The sequence below is a fragment of the Nycticebus coucang genome, chromosome 11, assembly GCF_027406575.1.
Source record: "Nycticebus coucang isolate mNycCou1 chromosome 11, mNycCou1.pri, whole genome shotgun sequence".
In the NCBI taxonomy this organism is placed as follows: domain Eukaryota; kingdom Metazoa; phylum Chordata; class Mammalia; order Primates; family Lorisidae; genus Nycticebus; species Nycticebus coucang.
The window spans coordinates 71113573-71132215 of NC_069790.1; the positions used below are offsets into that span (position 1 = coordinate 71113573).

General features: G+C 34.5%; 1 protein-coding gene across 1 annotated transcript in view; it reads left to right on the forward strand.

Annotated features, from left to right (window-relative positions):
* The window catches only part of GNAT3 (G protein subunit alpha transducin 3), a 43914-nt gene extending 25507 nt beyond the window's left edge, over positions 1–18407 (forward strand). The window contains exons 4-8 of the mRNA XM_053609626.1: positions 350–507; positions 4829–4957; positions 14778–14907; positions 15095–15248; positions 17918–18407. Of these exons, the coding sequence (XP_053465601.1) occupies positions 350–507; positions 4829–4957; positions 14778–14907; positions 15095–15248; positions 17918–18108 (762 nt within the window). The 3' untranslated portion in view covers positions 18109–18407. The remainder of the gene's footprint in view (positions 1–349; positions 508–4828; positions 4958–14777; positions 14908–15094; positions 15249–17917) is intronic.
* Positions 18408–18643: the final 236 nt, after the last annotated feature.

Consider the following 18643-nt stretch of genomic DNA (forward strand, 5'->3'; position numbering starts at 1 on the left):
TTTGACCCTTTACAAGTTCAATGGAGACACACAAAAACATTGCTATCCTTTTTGATAACACATTCAGAAGTCAGAGTACTCCAAAATATAATAATTTCTTCACATAATATTTTATACTTTGTGCTAAGGAGAATTCTTTTACACAGAAGGCTGCTATTATAATGAACTAGTTACTAATTACAATGAATTAGTTTTGTTCATGTTGATACATTTTGAAAAGATGTTCACTATAATTATTAGCTAAACAAATAAGATACAAATCCTTAAGTTAAAATTCTCTATTAAAAAAAATAGACTGTATGAATCCAGATAACAAGTTTTTACCCTTTTCATCAAAACATTGCTCTAGGAAGACCAACAACAACTTTACTCATTGGCAAGTACCCTGGAAGACGGTGGCATGACACCTCAACTGGCTGACATAATAAAACGACTGTGGAAAGACCCAGGAATTCAGGCCTGTTTTGAAAGGGCTTCTGAATATCAGCTCAATGACTCGGCAGCTTAGTAAGTGAATCCATTTTGACAGGAATTATGGTTGAAACATTTAAAATTGAGAATTATGACTCTGCATACTGTCCATTTTTGAACACAAATGAGGGAGGTAAAAATGGCTTTACATTTTATTATGGCAAAATAAAAAACAATGAAAATGAAATGAAAAAAATAAGGTGACGTAAATGAGATGTACAAAAATATAACGGGGGAACATTTTAAATAACTTTGAAGCTTGTTCTGTAAAGTTCCATGTGTTGCAAATATCTTCCTTCGATTAAAAAGATTTTAGCATTGTGTGTAGTGCTATATGTTAACATAGACTGGTGACAGGCACGTGGAGGTTTTGAGCTATACCATCATGTATTTTCGTGTTACTGAAATGCTCCTAAAATAATTTTATTAATGACACATGCTTTGGCTCACAAAGGAACATGATAAAAAAAAATTCTAGAAGAGAGTAATATATTAATTTCCCAAACACTTTTATACTGTAGGTCTCTTTTGGAATCTCAGGAAAGATTATATAATTTTCACTGTCAATATCGTCTGTTAAGTATCAGGAAGTTAGGAGATTGTGAACTTATAATTGCATTACCAAAATGATTTAAAATTTCTTTTTAGCAGTGCTTCTTATATGCCTGCAAAAAAGTGTGCACATGCATGTAAATGCCATCTACTTAGACTTTATATGTATGTCTGGGCAAATGAAGATATGAAGGAGTATAAATATAGTTCTTTTGTTTCTTGAACCCCCAACAGAACATCATAAAAATCCTTAATTAAACAGAAACAAACCAGTCATGTAAAAGCACAATAAATAAAAGATCATTTGAGGACAGAACAATGAAGCTTGCATGATACTTCAGATTTTTAATCAGCGATGGACAGAATGATCAATGAGAGAAACAAACCATTTAAATCCTAGGAGGGGAAAGCCAGTCTTCTGTGATTACCCATTTATCTTCACTTTAGACCCCAAATGCCTATGGGCACATTACCTTTGGAGGAAAGAGCGACTCATGTCTCTCTGATAAGAGAATGGTTACCATTTTGTGATTATATAAACTTGAATAACAGCTTTCAGAAGTTTCTCAGTGCCTACCACATTTTAAAAATAAAAGGATCTCTCAGGAGTGTAGTAAAGCATTACTTTTCTACAATAATCATTGATAAAGGCATCATCAATAATCATTGATAATGAGTAAGAAGCTAAATGATGGAATATTTCCATAAAACATGCTTTGTAAAATTCTGGAGAAACAAGATTAACAGTGAGTTGCCACTAAAATATTTAGTCTTTGATTCATGACATTAATAAACATCATTTTTCCCTTGGAATAATGAAAGAAATTTATTTGCAATTATATTATTATTGTGTTTACCAAGTTATTTGCTCTTTGATAGCAAAAAGCTATTTATAAATCATGTGATTAAAATGGGCAATTAAAGTAATATTTTATTGCACTCGCTAATCTTTAATTTTAGCTTTTTCCTGTGTTTAAATAATTAAAATGTGTTTTACCCTGGGACTATTTACCCTGCTGTAGATTCATATTAAAATTTTGTATTGGTTTTTCAAGTTAAATACAATTAAGCAACATTGGCATGCATTCATTTTGTGAAGTTGCCTATATTGTAATAGTTTTTGCCCAGATTAATTTGCAGGGCAGTAGAAAAACAACAAGAAAGAATATTTCTATGCCCTGCATCCCAGAAATTATTCACACATACATAAACCAAAACAAGGAAAATGTTAATTTTTTTTTCTGCCCTTAGGTTTCCTTAAAAAAAAAAAAAAATGGTTAAACAAAACTTTGCTTAAAAAGATAGCTGAATGGCTACTGCTTTCTCCCAGAATTTAAGAGATACTTTTTAAATAATCACATTGTAAAACTAAATACAAAATCAAACTGATATTACATTTCAGGTCTATTTTATATACACTATATAGAGCAAAGTCTCTAACATTTTTATTTTCGTTTTCATTCTTTTTGTTTTTTGGTGAAAATAAGATTTTTTTCCCTCAAATTTTCAAATCCTTCGAGTTGAGGACAATGAGGGGCTGAATCTAATCCGACTAAGAGGAAGGACTGCTGCAGCTGGTAACATAACCCCCACCCCCAGCCCCCATCTGTCTGGCCACCTGAAAGAAAAAGGGCGTGGCAGAGGAAAGATTTTGGATAGGACTGCATGATTTACCAACGGTGGCCATCTAGTGGGCCATTTCAATTCCGTGTGCTTTAAGAATTAACACAGACTTCAGCCGGAAAAATACAATTTTTACATGATTGGAAAAACAATCCAGTATTTTAAGTACTTTAAACCATATGAATTAAAGGCCTCTGCTTAGTCTAAACATTAGGCTATAGGCTTCAACACACAAATCTTACATTTGCTTATTAAAATAAGCCTTTTAAATGCAAATATTTCAGCCTGCTAATGCTTCTGCTTTGCTTGGGATGTAAATAAAAGTGCATTAAAATTGTCTTTACCAGGCTTTCATTTAGCTACCATTAAAATGAATTGAATCTCTATTTTGGTAAGTAGGTTTATTTATTTACTTTTTCACTTCTGTGTGAACCAGCTGACCAACAGTGTACCTACCACTTAGTCAATAAGAAATTCACAAAAGAAATTGCTTCTCAGTGTAGAAAATAAACTTCCAAAATCTATTAATACTTTCTTTAATGTATTTATATCTTCAATTATCACTATTTTTTTTTTAAAGAGAACTGAATCTTTGTTAGGATAAAACAATTTTGATAAATTTTCACTTTATTTGTGTGTGTTTTTGACATGTGATTTTTCTTTTTGCCTTTGACCAAGATCCTTTTAGGATACTTGCACATTCTTAGTTTGTTTTAGCTTAAAAGTAAAAAGCTCTTCCATGAATTGATTATTTACATTGCTATAGAATTTATTTTATAATCACAAAATAACTTGATTTCTAAGACATTGTGTTAGTGTTACTTAATCCCTGAATGGATTCAATTTTTGGACAATAACATTTAACTGGATTCTACTTCTCAAATTCTATCTTGATGAAAGTACTCCAATCTTTATCTCTCTATGGAGGATATATATATGTATATCTTCTGTGCGTGTGTGTGTGTATATCTTATATATGTAAGATATATATATAGGGTTATATTGATTGCATTTGAAGTTCCTCTTATAATAGAGTTTATTATTTTTAATGGATCCTAACTCAAAAGTCACTTGTCTTCAATTGTGGCATCTTCAAATGCAAATATATATATGGTGAGAGAGAGAAATTTGGTTCAATGTAATGCTGAAATTTGTCATAACATTACCAGGGCTACTACTCTTCATCTTTAAAATTTTCACAGAAACAAACACATTGCTAAGTTACTAAAGTTTTATAATAAAAAGTCTAGAATAGTGGTTTTAAAAATTTTTTAAGCAATAAAACACTTCATTTTAGCCTAAAGACATTATCAGGTTTCAAGGATGAAGGCACTAAGCGCAGGTTTTCCCTCTAATCTACCAGAATCTTTGGACTAAAAGTACATTCCTGTGAGTCCCCACCTCAGATCCTGTGAAGAGAATGAAGATGATATTCAACCTGATAAGAGTAGGATTTTTTAATCAAGCTTCCTGATTAAAGGGCACAACTATGTGCCAAGAGAAGAGGATCTGGGAGAGGGGACAGTGGGTGAGTTCAGCCTGCTGCTCTGGGGCGCTGACTCAGGGCTAGGTCTGCAATTTCCTGAGTGAGTTCCAGCATGCAGAACCAGCAAGAGACAAAGGCTGCTTCTTTTATTAAGATAACCGGATATCACCATGGCATGTAATGGAAATGGCTGATTCTAACTAGGCAATCCATGTAAAAATAACCAAAAACTTTCAAATTATGACATGAAAACCACTCAGTTAAAATCCAAAGTGCCTAAATTCAAACTACAGAATTTTGAGGATGCTCTGGTGACTACCGTTACAAGGCAGCTTCGTTCTTCATTATAATGATCCAGGCTCTACAAAGATAATTTTTTTTCATGCCCAAGGGTCCGCTCTGAACCACATGCAGCAGTCTCTGCACCCTACAGGAACTATACTGTTAATGCTGATTGCAGAGTTGGTATTGCACCTGTATGAAGTTTATTTTTATTCTTTATTTATTAGTTTTTTGGATTCATTGAGAGTACAAAGAATTAGATTAAACTGATTGCATTTGTTAGATAAAGTCCCTCTTATAATATGGTCTAACATTTTTAATGGATCCTACACTCAAAACTCACTTGAATTGAATTGTGATGACTTCAAATGCAAAGTCAAAAGATGAATTTTTATTTTGTTTTCTTTTTCTTAGCTACCTTAATGATTTAGATAGAATAACAGCACCTGGGTATGTGCCAAATGAGAAAGACGTTCTACATTCTCGAGTGAAAACAACTGGAATTATTGAAACTCAATTCTCCTTTAAAGACTTGCACTTCAGGTATGATCAAATGTCTCTTCTTACTAAGAACAGAAACATGCCCTAGGCTCTATTGTTTTTTATGAAGAAAAGCTCCAACCACCGGCAGATGCAGTGATCCCCAGGCAAGGTCACTAAGCCTGGTATTCTCTAGTCCCCCTGACCTCCTGAAGCCTCTCACCACCTCCTGAGTCTCATCCGTCCTTCTAGGCTTAAGTGCCTCTGTCTTTAGCAGGTGGGGATTATTTTTCACTTTCCTCATACTTAAAAATGACACTATATCTTGGAGGGAAATAAAGAAAATATATTTAAATAACATTTGAACCACAGGTGCCAGAAATCCTATTTCCCTTGCCTTCCTACTCTCCAATTTGCTTGAAATATTCATGTTACATCTGTTTTCTTAATTTAAAAAAATGCAAATAATTAAGAAGAGAATTATTTGAATGTGATACGATATACTGCAATGACAAGGAACATTTTATAAGCATATTTTGAATATGAAAATGAATCACTATTTTCACTGCTGTTCCATCATCAAGACCTACCTAAAAATTCTGTTATCCGTCACTATACCAAGAAATGAAAACACAATTCTAAAATGTTAAAAAATATTTTGATACTTAAATACCTAGTGAAATAGTGAACGTTAATTCCAAGTTCTTGCTATATTCTTTAATAAAAAATTCATAAAATATAACTATATAAAAATATGATAAAGTCATTATGCATCTGATAGTGAGAACAGTCTTAAAGAGGAGAAAAGCTACAGAAAGGTGACATGAATTATATGTATCCATTTGTGAGAAAAAAGTAAGAGCATGGTACTTAGCCAATATCACAAAATTTGTTTTAAGGGAATAAAAGCTTTAAATTCTTAATATAGATTATGTACAGTATCCAAATAGAATAGCTATTATTTAGATATTTTCAATTAATATAAAAGAAATCTCTTCAAAATTTCAGGCTGTCACAGAGTTAATTTTCTGGAAACTGAGCCAAACATGAAATCAGGGTAAAGGGACCCTCAAAAGGGATCAGCATCCGCTCTTGGCAAATGGAAGGTCAGCTTGCCGTCAGTCCTGGCTTCTCAGTTCCTCTTTGGCAACTGCTTTCTTCAGACTCTACTCTTTGACACAGTTTCTGGACTTTTCCTTGGGGAGCCTAAATTCAATTGCTTTCCCCCTCACCGCTCCAGTGAAAGCATTGTCGACACAGTCCCTTCCCTTTCCTTCCCCCCCCCCCCAGTGTCTCCCTCAAACACAGTTAAGAACAGGAGTATGGGCTGCTCTGAACTAAGTTCCAAAGTTCCAATTTCAGGTTGTGCCTGAAAGTTAAGGAACACAGTAACCTCTTCTTTATTTGCCTAATACAAATTTGTAAAGATTAGATGAACTGAAGTCCTAGCAGAGAGCTGCAGTTTGATGTAGATTACCTTTCTAAACCAAAGGAATTTTCTGGGTTCTAGACAGTCTGGATCCTAAGCCAAGTTCGTCAATTAAATGTCACCTATTGACCATCTAAAAGCTCATAGCCCTGGTCACTCCCTATGGTACTAATTTAGTACTGCCTCAGAGATGGTCCCTCTTATAACTTGTCTTGTTCATACAGCTGTGCCCTGACATTCCAAGCCTCAGGCTTTGGCACTCGCCATTCTCTTTGCCTGAAGTGCTCTGTCCCTGGTCTCTGCAGGAACTTCACAAGCTCTGGGGGGCAGGGAGGAGAGTGGGAGTGAGGGCTCCTGAGTGGCTCTTGATGATTTCCCTGGTGTCAATATTTTCACCATGGCTACTTTCAACCTACCAAGATGATGCCACTAAATGCAGAGTTAGGGATAAATGTAAATAAACAGCTTTTTACCAGCCATGCTAGTGTGAACCATTGCAATACTGACACATTACACTACTTTCTTTTTTCAAAATTACCAATCTAAGAGGTTGCCTTGCTTATTGGTTTGCTCTTTCTGTTTCTGCTTCTCAGTCCCTGAGCTCCAGGGAGGCCAGGGAACATATATTTATAGCTCCACCTCCTATGCTTATCACAATGGCCAGCACAGAATGAGAATAAAGTCAATTGCTGCTGAATGCCACGCCCTCCATGTACACAATCTTTACACCTTCACAGGTACATGATGAGCGAAGTATGGCTGTCCTGATGCAGGATAAAGAAGCAAGATACATGACGCTGAACTAGATCAAATATTTCCCCAGGATCTTACATAGAAGTGCTAGAAATGGGATTGAAATTCACATTTTTCTGTCTTCAAAGACCATATGCTCCTTACATGACAGGTCACTGACAGGTTGTTAGATAAATTGGGGTGAAAACAATTCTTCTGTAAAATGTTTTTTCCCCAGTGTTGTTGATCATTTATAATTTATTTTAGAGAGAACAGCCAGAGGGAGCCTAAAACGACAGTCTGCTGGGGAGACATCTTTCAGTTGCAGGGTCTTGTAGTATTTCCCAAGTCAATGCTTCTAACACCAGGGAACCAGACAATTGTTATTGAGCACACAAAACTTTAGAAAGGTATCTGTATTTCCTGGAATATGAAGTAATATAAATAATTACAAATCTTCTGAATTTAAATATATTTTTAGTAGAATAAAGCATTTACATTAATTTTTTAAAACAAAATATTACTTTAAAATACATGTGCCTTGGACCTCTTCAGATTAAGTCTCCAGATTGTCATGGGTACATGATTATCTTTCTCAGTCTTTTCATAGTTCTGTGGCTAATTTTGTGAAACACATTCATATAGGAAGGTGATCTATTCTGCTTTCATCTATTGCTGGCCCTTTTGAAGGAATGAGGACTGGCTTGCTAATTCTCTATTACGTATCAATACTGAAATGTAGAGTGTTTGTCAGTTGGATTGTGAAGGCCCGTTAGGAATTATTTTGACGTGATATTCTTTGTACTATGCAACTACCACTTCTTTGCTATCATTAAAACAGGTTTTGAGCTGTTTGTTTTCCCCCTGACTGAAGAGGATTTGTTATCAGCCAGGGGAGTGGCTCATGCTTGTCATCTTAGCTCCTAGCACTCTGGGAGGCTGAGGTGGGAGAATCCCTTGACACAGGGGTTCAAAACCAACCTGGGCAAGAGTGTGACACCCATCTCTACTAAAAAAAAAAGAAAGAAAGAAAGAAAGAAAGAAAGAAAATTAACTGTTGTGGTAGTTTCCAAAGGCTAAGGCAGGAGGATCTCTTGAACCCAGGTAGTTGAGGCCACCGCACTCTAACCTGGGCAACAGTGAGACTTTATCTCAAAGAAAAAAAAAAAAAAAAGAGGTTGTGTTATTAAAGGTGTTTTCTGTGAGGAAAAGGATGAAATTACAGTAGCTCCTTACTCAGATGCTAAATAATACATTTTTGAAAATATTCAAATTTTGCTACAAATTATTTTTAAAAGATTTTTTTCTTAAGGATCTACTTTAAATCATTTAAATGCATTTTTTTAAGTTTCGTCACAGCAATTGAGATATATTAATCCTTTAATAAATTCTCACAGTTAAATCACTTTTATTTCAAGCGCTAACAAGCACTTATAGACTTTTATGGTGTAATGTTCCGTAGTATATCAAAATAGGAAGTATAAAAATAATGTACCTTCCAACTCCATTTTAGCAAGTACCCAGGTATTAAAATGTATTACATGAGCGTTGATTTGTATTCACATAGCATAAATCATCTTATGACTGTTTCAAACTAGAGACTTAATTTACATATTAAATTAGAGAACTCTAGAATTTTAAATAGAAACACGAAAATGAAAAGAGCTCTCTGCCAGTGCACTGTATTATCTTTCTATATCATCTAATTTAATGGAAATTACCTTAGAGGTTTTATCAAACCAGAACTCCACTGTCAAGCTGATGAGATAAATTATTTTTACAGACATTAAAGTGGTATGTAAGTGGGAAATGCAAAGCAAATGGGAGCCCTTCTATTGTTACAGAGTAAGTCCTCAGAACAAGTAACTTAGAAATAGATTTATAAGAATTTATCAAACGATTATAGAGAAGAAATGTTCTCCCTGGGGATTAGAAATTGGAATTGAGAGGACTTTAAAATGGTAAGTAGGGGCGGCACCTGTGGCTCAGTCGGTAAGGCGCCGGCCCCATATACCGAGGATGGCGGGTTCAAACCCGGCACCGGCTGAACTGCAACCAAAAAATAGCCGGGCGTTGTGGCGGGCGCCTGTAGTCCCAGCTGCTCGGAGGCTGAGGCAAGAGAATCGCTTAAGCCCAGGAGTTGGAGGTTGCTGTGAGCTGTGTGATGCCGTGGCACTCTACCGAGGGCCATAAAGTGAGACTCTGTCTCTACAAAATAAATAAATAAATAAATAAATAAAATAAAATAAAATGGTAAGTAGGCTAAGGAAAGAAAAGGTTAGCAAGCATTGTAACATAGAGCTTCAGATTTTGCAAATTCAACATGGTTGTTTTCACATGTTTCAAGCATATTTATGATTAATATTCCCCAAACTATGTTATGTAATATGACACCTAATTGACTCTAGTCCCAGAATTTATTTTAGTGGCTTTCTGAATTACATTACAGACAGTCCCTGGGTTATGAATGAGATACGTTCTGTAGTTTGCTCTTAAGTTGATTGTGTATGTAAGTTGAAACATATACATTTACCTATTACCTGTAACAGCTTCCATCTGTAAGTCAAATGTCAATCAGATGTTTGTAACTCGGGGACTGCCTATGTTCAATACTCAGAGAATTATCTTCTGGGAATTTACAATTTCCAAATACACATATACTCTTAGTAGAATGTATATTATGGTATTAACAATTCTTCGGATTTGGAGACCCTGTTGTTTGTATTTCGAGTCCTTTTGATTCTCATTTGAAATCATAAGCAATTAAGGGACATAGAAAGACCTCTGTGCATATCCTTGGTGTCTGCTACCTACACTTCTCTCTTTTCAGAACTGGACACAAGGAAAAAATTTGGTTAGACCATCGTGCAAGGACTGTGTAGTAACGACATAGATCCACCTGTTGACCCTCTCACATGGGCCATCTTAAGAAGTTATACTGATTCTGATAGAGCCAAAGATCTTGAATAAATCCCATTCAACAGAATAGTTTAAAGTAAACTCCTAGTAAGATTAGATCTTATTTTTATGTTTTCAAATATATGGTAGATGTCAGAAACATTGATTTTTCAGAGATAGTCATGTGCTTATAGGAGGAACAAAGACAATTAACAAATACATAAGCTGCAGTAGCATTACTGATTTTTAGCTATCCTCGATTACGTGATCATTTTACAAGCATTATAAAGGGTAGAATATGCCATAATAATTTATTCTCATATGAAATGTGCGTAGCCCACTTTTTAACATAAATCCATAAAACTTCAAGCTTTGCCAAATACTTAAAATGCAACTATAAACCTCAACTGTTTAGTCAGTTGTTTAATGTAAAGTCATACAATTTTGGTGGCCTGTCCTATTTTAATACCATGGGCAATTTAACAAATAATCAATCTTCAGCTGTCACTTAAAATCCTGGCCTGCCAATTTTTAGCTACATCTTAAATATCAGTCATTTAAAAACTTTTTTAACTTTAAGGATAACTTTAGTCTGATATTTCAGATATCAGACTAAATAAATATGTAGTACCATTCCCAAAATATTTTTAAAAAGACAAACGATACAGAATAAAGGCTGAAAGTTCCAATCAACATCATTAAGTCTTCCATTATTTTATTTAGAGAATTAAAGGTATTCGAGCATGCCCATTCTCCTTATTAATTGTCCATTATATTTGACTGGTCCAAATTGTCTGTTAGCACACATGCACATTTTTCTCTGATTTTAACTGTGTTTTTCACAAGTGATCACAATGGAGTTCTTTTTTGTTTTTATATATAAAGGAAAATACTTCTGCAGTCAAAAACATAAATAAGTACTTCTCTTTGGGAATCTCCAAGTTGTTTTAACAGGTTGCCACACTTTATACCTTTGTAAAATAAGACCTCAATAAAAATTTAGAGGCAAATCTAAAATTGAAAAGAGATGTATGAACAATAAATTACTACATTAATAGCAAAACAAAATGTAACTATTCTTAGAGCTAACATAATGTCCAGGAGGAGAACTGATATGAAAGCAAAACTCTGGCCCTTGATCTGATTTGCTAATGAGCATGCAGTTCAACAATAGCAGATGGCATTAGAGAAATGTTCAATGCTCCCTGGACCTACGTCTCCTACACCAATCTGTACAGAAAAACAAATGAGTCATAAAATGAGAAGATTATAACCATTCAATCCAAGATAGACTTTCAGAAGCCATTTTATCGATATGAATAAAATGCTAAGACTGAGTAATCTTTGTCCTCTCTTCCTTGGGAGACAGCAAAGCTTATTAAAACATGTTTCTTGGAAGCTTTATGATATCCTGGAAGAACACGCAGCTAAGGGTCACATTGCATAATTTTCATCCCTTACTAATCGTGAGTTTAGGAACAAACCACTTGGCCTCTCAAAGCTTCTGTCTCTTCATTTGTAAAATGAGTAGCTTCTGTCTCTTCATTTGTAAAATGAGTATAGTACTATATTCCCTTGTGACACTAAGAATTAAGAGGAGCAAATAAAACTATAGATTTGAATTTAATTTTCAGAGAGAACACTTAACTCTAGGATGTTTAAATGATTTTAATACAGGAATAGATAAACCTCTATTTTTCAAAATCTAACAAAAAAACTAAAGTTGCTTTTATGAGTTAACAACATAGTTGGCTAGAATTTTAAATGAGCATATATTTACTATTCTTGCTTTCATATGAATGTCAACTGATTTTTTTAATTAAAATTGTTGGTTAATTTTCACATAGTATATCCTTAAAGTCAAAATGCTTTCCCCTTCATTTATTTTCCAGGTCTAAAACTGTAGAGGGTTTTGTATTTAGAAGCATGTATAATATTGTTTGCTGACACTGAATTAAATTTCCAAACTACTGAAGACTGAGCTCTTAACTATTGTCTTCAACATTGTAGACATCTTCTCTTTTCATCTACTGTTGAATGGGTGATTTGGATTAGTACTACACACGTGTACACACACACACGTGCATATTTGAGGAATTGTAGTTCTATATATCTTTTCTCTACTTGGTTCATATGGGAACCAATTTTAGCTCAGTAGAGCTTTATCTATTCCTTTATTAAAGTCACCTAAACTATAAATGTGGGTGGAGTGGAAATAATTCAGATCATGATTTTTATTTCTTCCTTAAATTTCCACCTCATCAATTAGAGTGGATTGATCTTAAATTACAACACCTAATTTGTGGTATACAAGCCAGGTATAAAAGCACTTTACAGTAACTAATTTATTTCAGCATCACCATGAACATATAAGTAGACTTACTGACGATCATCTGACATTTATTGCTTCAAGTATAGTTATTAGCATTAAAGGCCGTACAGCTGGAATGTTTTTTGGTACTTAATATTTTAGGTTTAAACTATTAGGTTTAATATCTTAGGCTTAAATTATGATAAGCCCCATAATCCTTTTTATGGCTCTAAACTCTTCCTAATTATATCTATCTTTTGGACTCAGATCAAAGGAATTTAACAAGAAAAACCACAAAGAATGTCAATTTCCTACCTAAAAATCTCCCATTTTTCTGCAATATAAAGGATAAATTTCTCATGTAGCATGAAAGATCCAGTAAACTCATTGTTGGCCAGTCACCTGAGGCTTCCTCCTCAAATCCTTGCTATTGCTGTTTCCTCTATTGTGTTTGTCTGGAACATTCTCTACCTCAGACATCCCTCATCTCCTTAGTTTTTACTCATCTGTCATCTTCTACAGCTTCTGATCACTTCATTTCAAATTATAGCCCACTCTTACAATCCCTATCCTAATGAATGTTTTTAAGTCTTCTTTCAAACCTACAAATCCCATCAGCCACACCATCACCAAATTAGAAGTTCATGGAGACTGAATCTTTGGTGAAAGATGTCTAATAAGTGCTTAATAAATATGTGTTGAATAAATGAATGAATGAGTAATGCATTGTTATTAGGCCATATATCTAAATATTTTTACCTTATTCTTCATGTTTTGAAAAAAATATAAGTAACTTGTCCACCCCCAAACATGCCTGTTCTCTCATAAGACTTTCATATGTTCTTTACATAAACCTTCACCTCTCCATTCTGTTAACTCAGAATTTCTCCATTTATTTAGTAAATATTTATTGCGTGCCTGTTATGCGTCAGGCGTGGTGCCAGCCCCAGGGGATCCCTGCCCTCAGGAAGTTGCTAGTCTGGTAGGAAGATGATAGATTCTAAAAACCCAGTTGAGTGTTGATTATAATGATTACTATAAAGAAAAGAAAGAGAGTGATGATGCCATAAAAGGTAAATGGGGGATGGAAAGAAACAACATGAATAGTGAGGAGCCTTCTTTGTAGAGGACGTGTGGCCGCTAAGACCTGTGAGTTAAACAAGAAATAGTAAAGAAGAAAGAAATCCATGGTGCAGGAAAATGAAAGAGCCTGTGCAAAAGTCCTGTGGCAGAAAAGTTAGGTTTATAGCAAAGGAATTGAAAGAATGACCGTGGTGTGAGGCTGTATTAAAAAGAAAATGGTGTGGGGTGGTGCCTGTGGCTCAGTGAGTAGGATGATGGCCCCATATACTGAGGGTGGTGAGTTCAAACCCAACCCTGGCCAAACTACAGCAATTAAAAAAAAAAAAAAGAAAGAAAAGAAAATGGTATGAAATAAGCTTGAAAAGTGGGCAGGAACCAAAACCCTGTAGGTTGTCACAAAGGTGTCTTTTATTCTAAGAGAATCAGAATTCACTAAAAGGTTGTAAGCAGAAAAATGGTATCATAAGAACTTTATTAAATTCATTAAAACATTAAATTAACTACATTCAAATGAAATTCTGAGTGCCCCAAGAATCAGTTTGGGGGCTGTAAAAGTAAAACCAAGGAGACCAGTTAGGACAGTTTTGCAGTGGCCATAGTGAGAAATGGGGGCTTGGACAAAAGGAAAAGAATCGTAAAGACGTAGAAGAGTTAGACACTGCATTTTGGATGTGTAGTATGTGGGGAGAAGGGAAAAGGAGGTAAGAATAGCTCCTAGTTTTTGCTTAAGTTATTCCATCCACATTGGTGACTTTTACCAAAATACAAAAATAAGGGAAGGCAAAGTTTTTGAGCATCTGGCTGAGTAACTTTTGTGGTCCCTCAGGTTGACTTAAATCTTCCTGTGCTCATGTTTTACTGGACATATTTAAATATTTATTACATGATATTATAAAAACTTACTTGTTTGTTTTTTGTCTACCAGACAGAAAGTCCTTTGAAGATAATGACCATATCTTTCCATCTTTGTATCAGTATATCTATTAGGTCATCAAATACAAACTATTGTAGCACAGTGTCTAGTACAGAGAATGAAAACAATACTTGTTTGAATAAACAAATGAATATAGGAAGACCTGAGAACAGAAAAGAACCAAAGTATCAGAACTACAGAAGCTTCCAATCTTCTTGCAGATAGTTTTTTAAGGTTAATTTTTCTGTTCTTTAGGCTGATTTTTTTAACCAACTTTCTAAACTGCTTTAAACCCCCCAATTTCTCAAAGTGAGTGTGCAAATTATTTTAACCTAGTCTACATGAAGATAGTTTTAAAAAGTTAATGTTTCCTTTTACTATAGTCCTTAAGTTGCAAATTGGTCAAATAATATTTATTTTATAATTAAGAATCAATTATAAAATTAACGCTATTAATCTCATGCTAATATTGGAGGATATTTGTAAGATTTGCTATTCATTGAATGTTTTCTTAAAGAATGTTTGATGTAGGTGGACAGAGATCCGAGAGAAAGAAATGGATTCACTGCTTCGAAGGAGTCACCTGCATTATCTTTTGTGCCGCACTGAGTGCCTATGACATGGTCCTAGTGGAAGACGAAGAAGTGGTAAGCCTGAAAGGAATACAAGGCCAGGATAAGTTACACACCTTGTGCTTTCCGATAGAATGACCACATTGCCCGAGTCAATGAAGGTCTGCCAAAAATGGACGTTATTTCTTGATATTCGTTCACGATGCCCAACATTCACATTTTACAAATAACCTTACACATTCTCATTTCTTATACCTAACAGAACAGAATGCATGAAAGCCTTCACCTGTTCAACAGTATCTGTAATCACAAGTATTTCGCAACCACCTCCATTGTCCTGTTCCTTAATAAAAAAGATCTCTTTCAAGAAAAAGTAACCAGGGTGCATCTTAGTATCTGCTTTCCAGAATACACTGGTAAGAGTCTTTTTCTTAATAATAATTAAGTTCCATAATAATAAATTATTATATAGGTATATATTTTCCTATCTGGATTTCAAAATTTACCATGTATGAGGATAAAGCTGATGAACACTTTTTGAGTCATGTGTGTGATCCAAACTGGAAAGAATATGATAAAGAAAAACTATATACTGTTTCCATTAAAGCAAAGCTCTAATGAGTAAACCAGAAGAGGTTAGACAGACCAGGGTTGATTCTCTCTTATACATATCAAATGACACTGCAAGGTGTATTATATGCAACATTATAATAGGCGCACAAATTTTATTCCAAATTGTCATTTCTAATGTATTTCCTAATGAAATATAATAGTTCTATGTAAGATCTCAGTTGCCCTTCAATGTCTGAATTGTTTGCAGAGCCATCTTCTTTTTATGATTTCCCTAGGTTCCAGAGTTTTAACGCTAATTCTTTTGGTGGCTATAAATGTCAAGTTCCATAGCAAGTTTGATTTTCCTTTAGTGAGAATTCCTTTGTGCATGTGTGTGTGGTAAATAGGTGCTTTTCTATCAATGAAATTATAAATGATGGACATATTTAGTATTCAAAAAACCCCACAAATCCAGCTTCACCACTCCAGTACATGAGGTAGCCAGATGTTAAAGAAACACAGAATTCTCTCAAAAATAGATATTTGTGCTAGTTCATCTATAATTATTGCTTATATTTTTCTCCTATGATTACAAATATTTAAAATATGTTCACACATTATGTGATTAAATGTAAACATGATCTTATATTGAATATTACAAATTGAATATAGACTTATAATTAAGGACTGTACATATTTTTTAAGAAATGGGTTTTTGTCTTTAGTGGAAGTTTTAGTTCACAAAGAAATGTTAACAGCTGAGTAGAGTACAGAGAGTCCCCACAGTGCTTTCTCTCTGGTCCCTTCCCATAGTTCCCCTATTATTAACATCCTCCAGCGTGTGACACATTTGTTACATTCAATGAACTGATATCAATACACTGTTAACTAAAGTCCGTAGTTTAATTAGGGTTTGCTCTGCATCATACAGTGCCAAATGCAGGTCATGAGTCCACCACTACAGTATCATACAGAGTGTTTTCAGGGCCCCACCCCTGTCCCCTGGGTCCCCTGGCTTCTAGCAATTCACACCTCCTCCCTCCCCTCCAGCTATATTGCAAGCAGTAACCACTGGTCATTTTACTTTTTCCATAATTTTGCCTTTTCCTAAATGTCATAAAGTTGGAATCATACAATATGTAGCATTTTCTGACTGTCTTCTTTCACTGAGAAGTAGGCATTTCAGTTTCCTCCATGTCTGTTTGTGGATTTATGACTCATATTTTTAATTCCTAAACAATATTCCATTTCACAAACAAACGGAATTTGTTTGTCCTTTCACTTACTGAAGGACATCTTGATTACTCCCAATTTTGGGCAATGATGGAAAAAGCTATTATAAACATCCACGTGCAAGTTTTTGTGTGGACTTTTTTAAGGCAAATATCTAGGCGTGTGAATTGTATGGTAAGAGTATTTGTAGCTTTGTAAGAATCCGTCAGACTCTTCTAAAATAGTCACTGTACCATTTGCATTCCACAATGAACTCCTCTGACTCCATATCCTTGTCAGAATTTGCTGTTGCCAATGTTTTAGATTTTAGCCGTCATATATGATTTTAATGGTTGTCATGGAATTTTGCTTCTAGTTGCAATAAAGTGGGAATCAAAATCTTACCTCCTTTGAAAATCTTTATGTTACTATTCAATCCTGTGTCAAATCCCCACAAAACATACTATCTCATAAAACCAATCAACAGGTTATTTTTAGCTTTCCTCTATTTTTCACCTTACCTATTTTATTTCTGCCTTTTCCTAATTGATTTACTGTACGTCAAGCTAGTAAACTTTCTCAAGCACAGTCTTCAACACATGACCACCGTACCACAATATTAGTCAAGAATAGCTCTTTCCAGCCTTCCTTACCTCATCTCAGCTCCTTTAGTTAGTAATGTAGTCCACAATCCAACTCGTAATATACATGCTACCTTATTTCCCATAATGTTTTCATTTTAAAAATTCCCTTATATTTAAAAACAAACAACAACAACAACAAAAAAAAACTAGACTTTTCATCTGACCACATCCTTCAAGGCTCAATCTTGATTCTCAATTGTAGTAGATTAGGAAATACTTTCACTTTCTTCCTTTCACTCATACTTTTTCTCTTCTCTCTCTGGTTCTCTCAAGGTCCAGCTCAAATATCACTGCCTTCTGCATCGTAGTCATCTATGATTTCCATTCTGTTTCAGTTCATATTAAAACACACATATGCATGTACCCACAAACACAAACATTTATTTATAAATAAAAATTGTATTACTCATTTTTTTTTGCATAAATGTGGTGGTATTTATAATGTCCTGTGAGGTCTTTTATGGAAAGATTCCACTTCAGCCCCTAGAAGCCTTCATTCAGACAAGTATGGTTTCCAGAACCAAGTAGATACTGAGTAAAACTGATAATTGTCCTTAGCCATTTTGACTTTGGAAGACACAGTATTCCCAGGACAATTCTAAAACTTACTGACATTTAGTTTTATTCTTGGTAACATGCAATTAATGTTTGCCACCTCAAATTTTTTGTTTTACAAGGGCCAAATACATTTGAAGATGCAGGGAACTACATCAAGAACCAGTTTCTAGACCTGAACTTAAAGAAAGAAGATAAGGAAATTTATTCCCACATGACCTGTGCTACTGACACGCAAAACGTCAAGTTTGTATTTGATGCAGTTACTGACATAATAATCAAGGAGAACCTGAAGGACTGTGGGCTTTTCTGATCAATCGTTTTCTTTTTCACTCTTGTTCACGATCACTTTTCAAGATACAAAAGAAATGGTGCTTGTGTGATGTATTTAGTTTGAATATAGACTAACTTATCTAGAAATAAAGCTAGCATTATAAACCAAAAAGTTTTCCCACAAAAATGTTGTGTTGTCATCTGTATCTGGATAAGGTTCAGTGTCTTTGGGACCAGGAGAACGAGGGTGCCTTTGATGTCCTCACATCTAAAAAAACCAATATACTGTATTTTGGTAACTCTAACAGTATATATCTGTAACACTGAATTTTCTCAGAAATAAACTTCTGCATGTGACCTATTTTGAATCATAGGGTAATGAAAAATATGAGATACTTTTCTATTCATTTTACTGGCCACATTTTGAGAGCTATTCATTTTTGCTGATAATGTAACTATGCCTGTACTATACAGACTATTTTAGTACAAGGCATTTTTTTGTCAATTATGTATGTATTTGGCAACTGCAGCTGAAATATGTACTATAAATGTTCTTGTTAATGGGAAATTACATA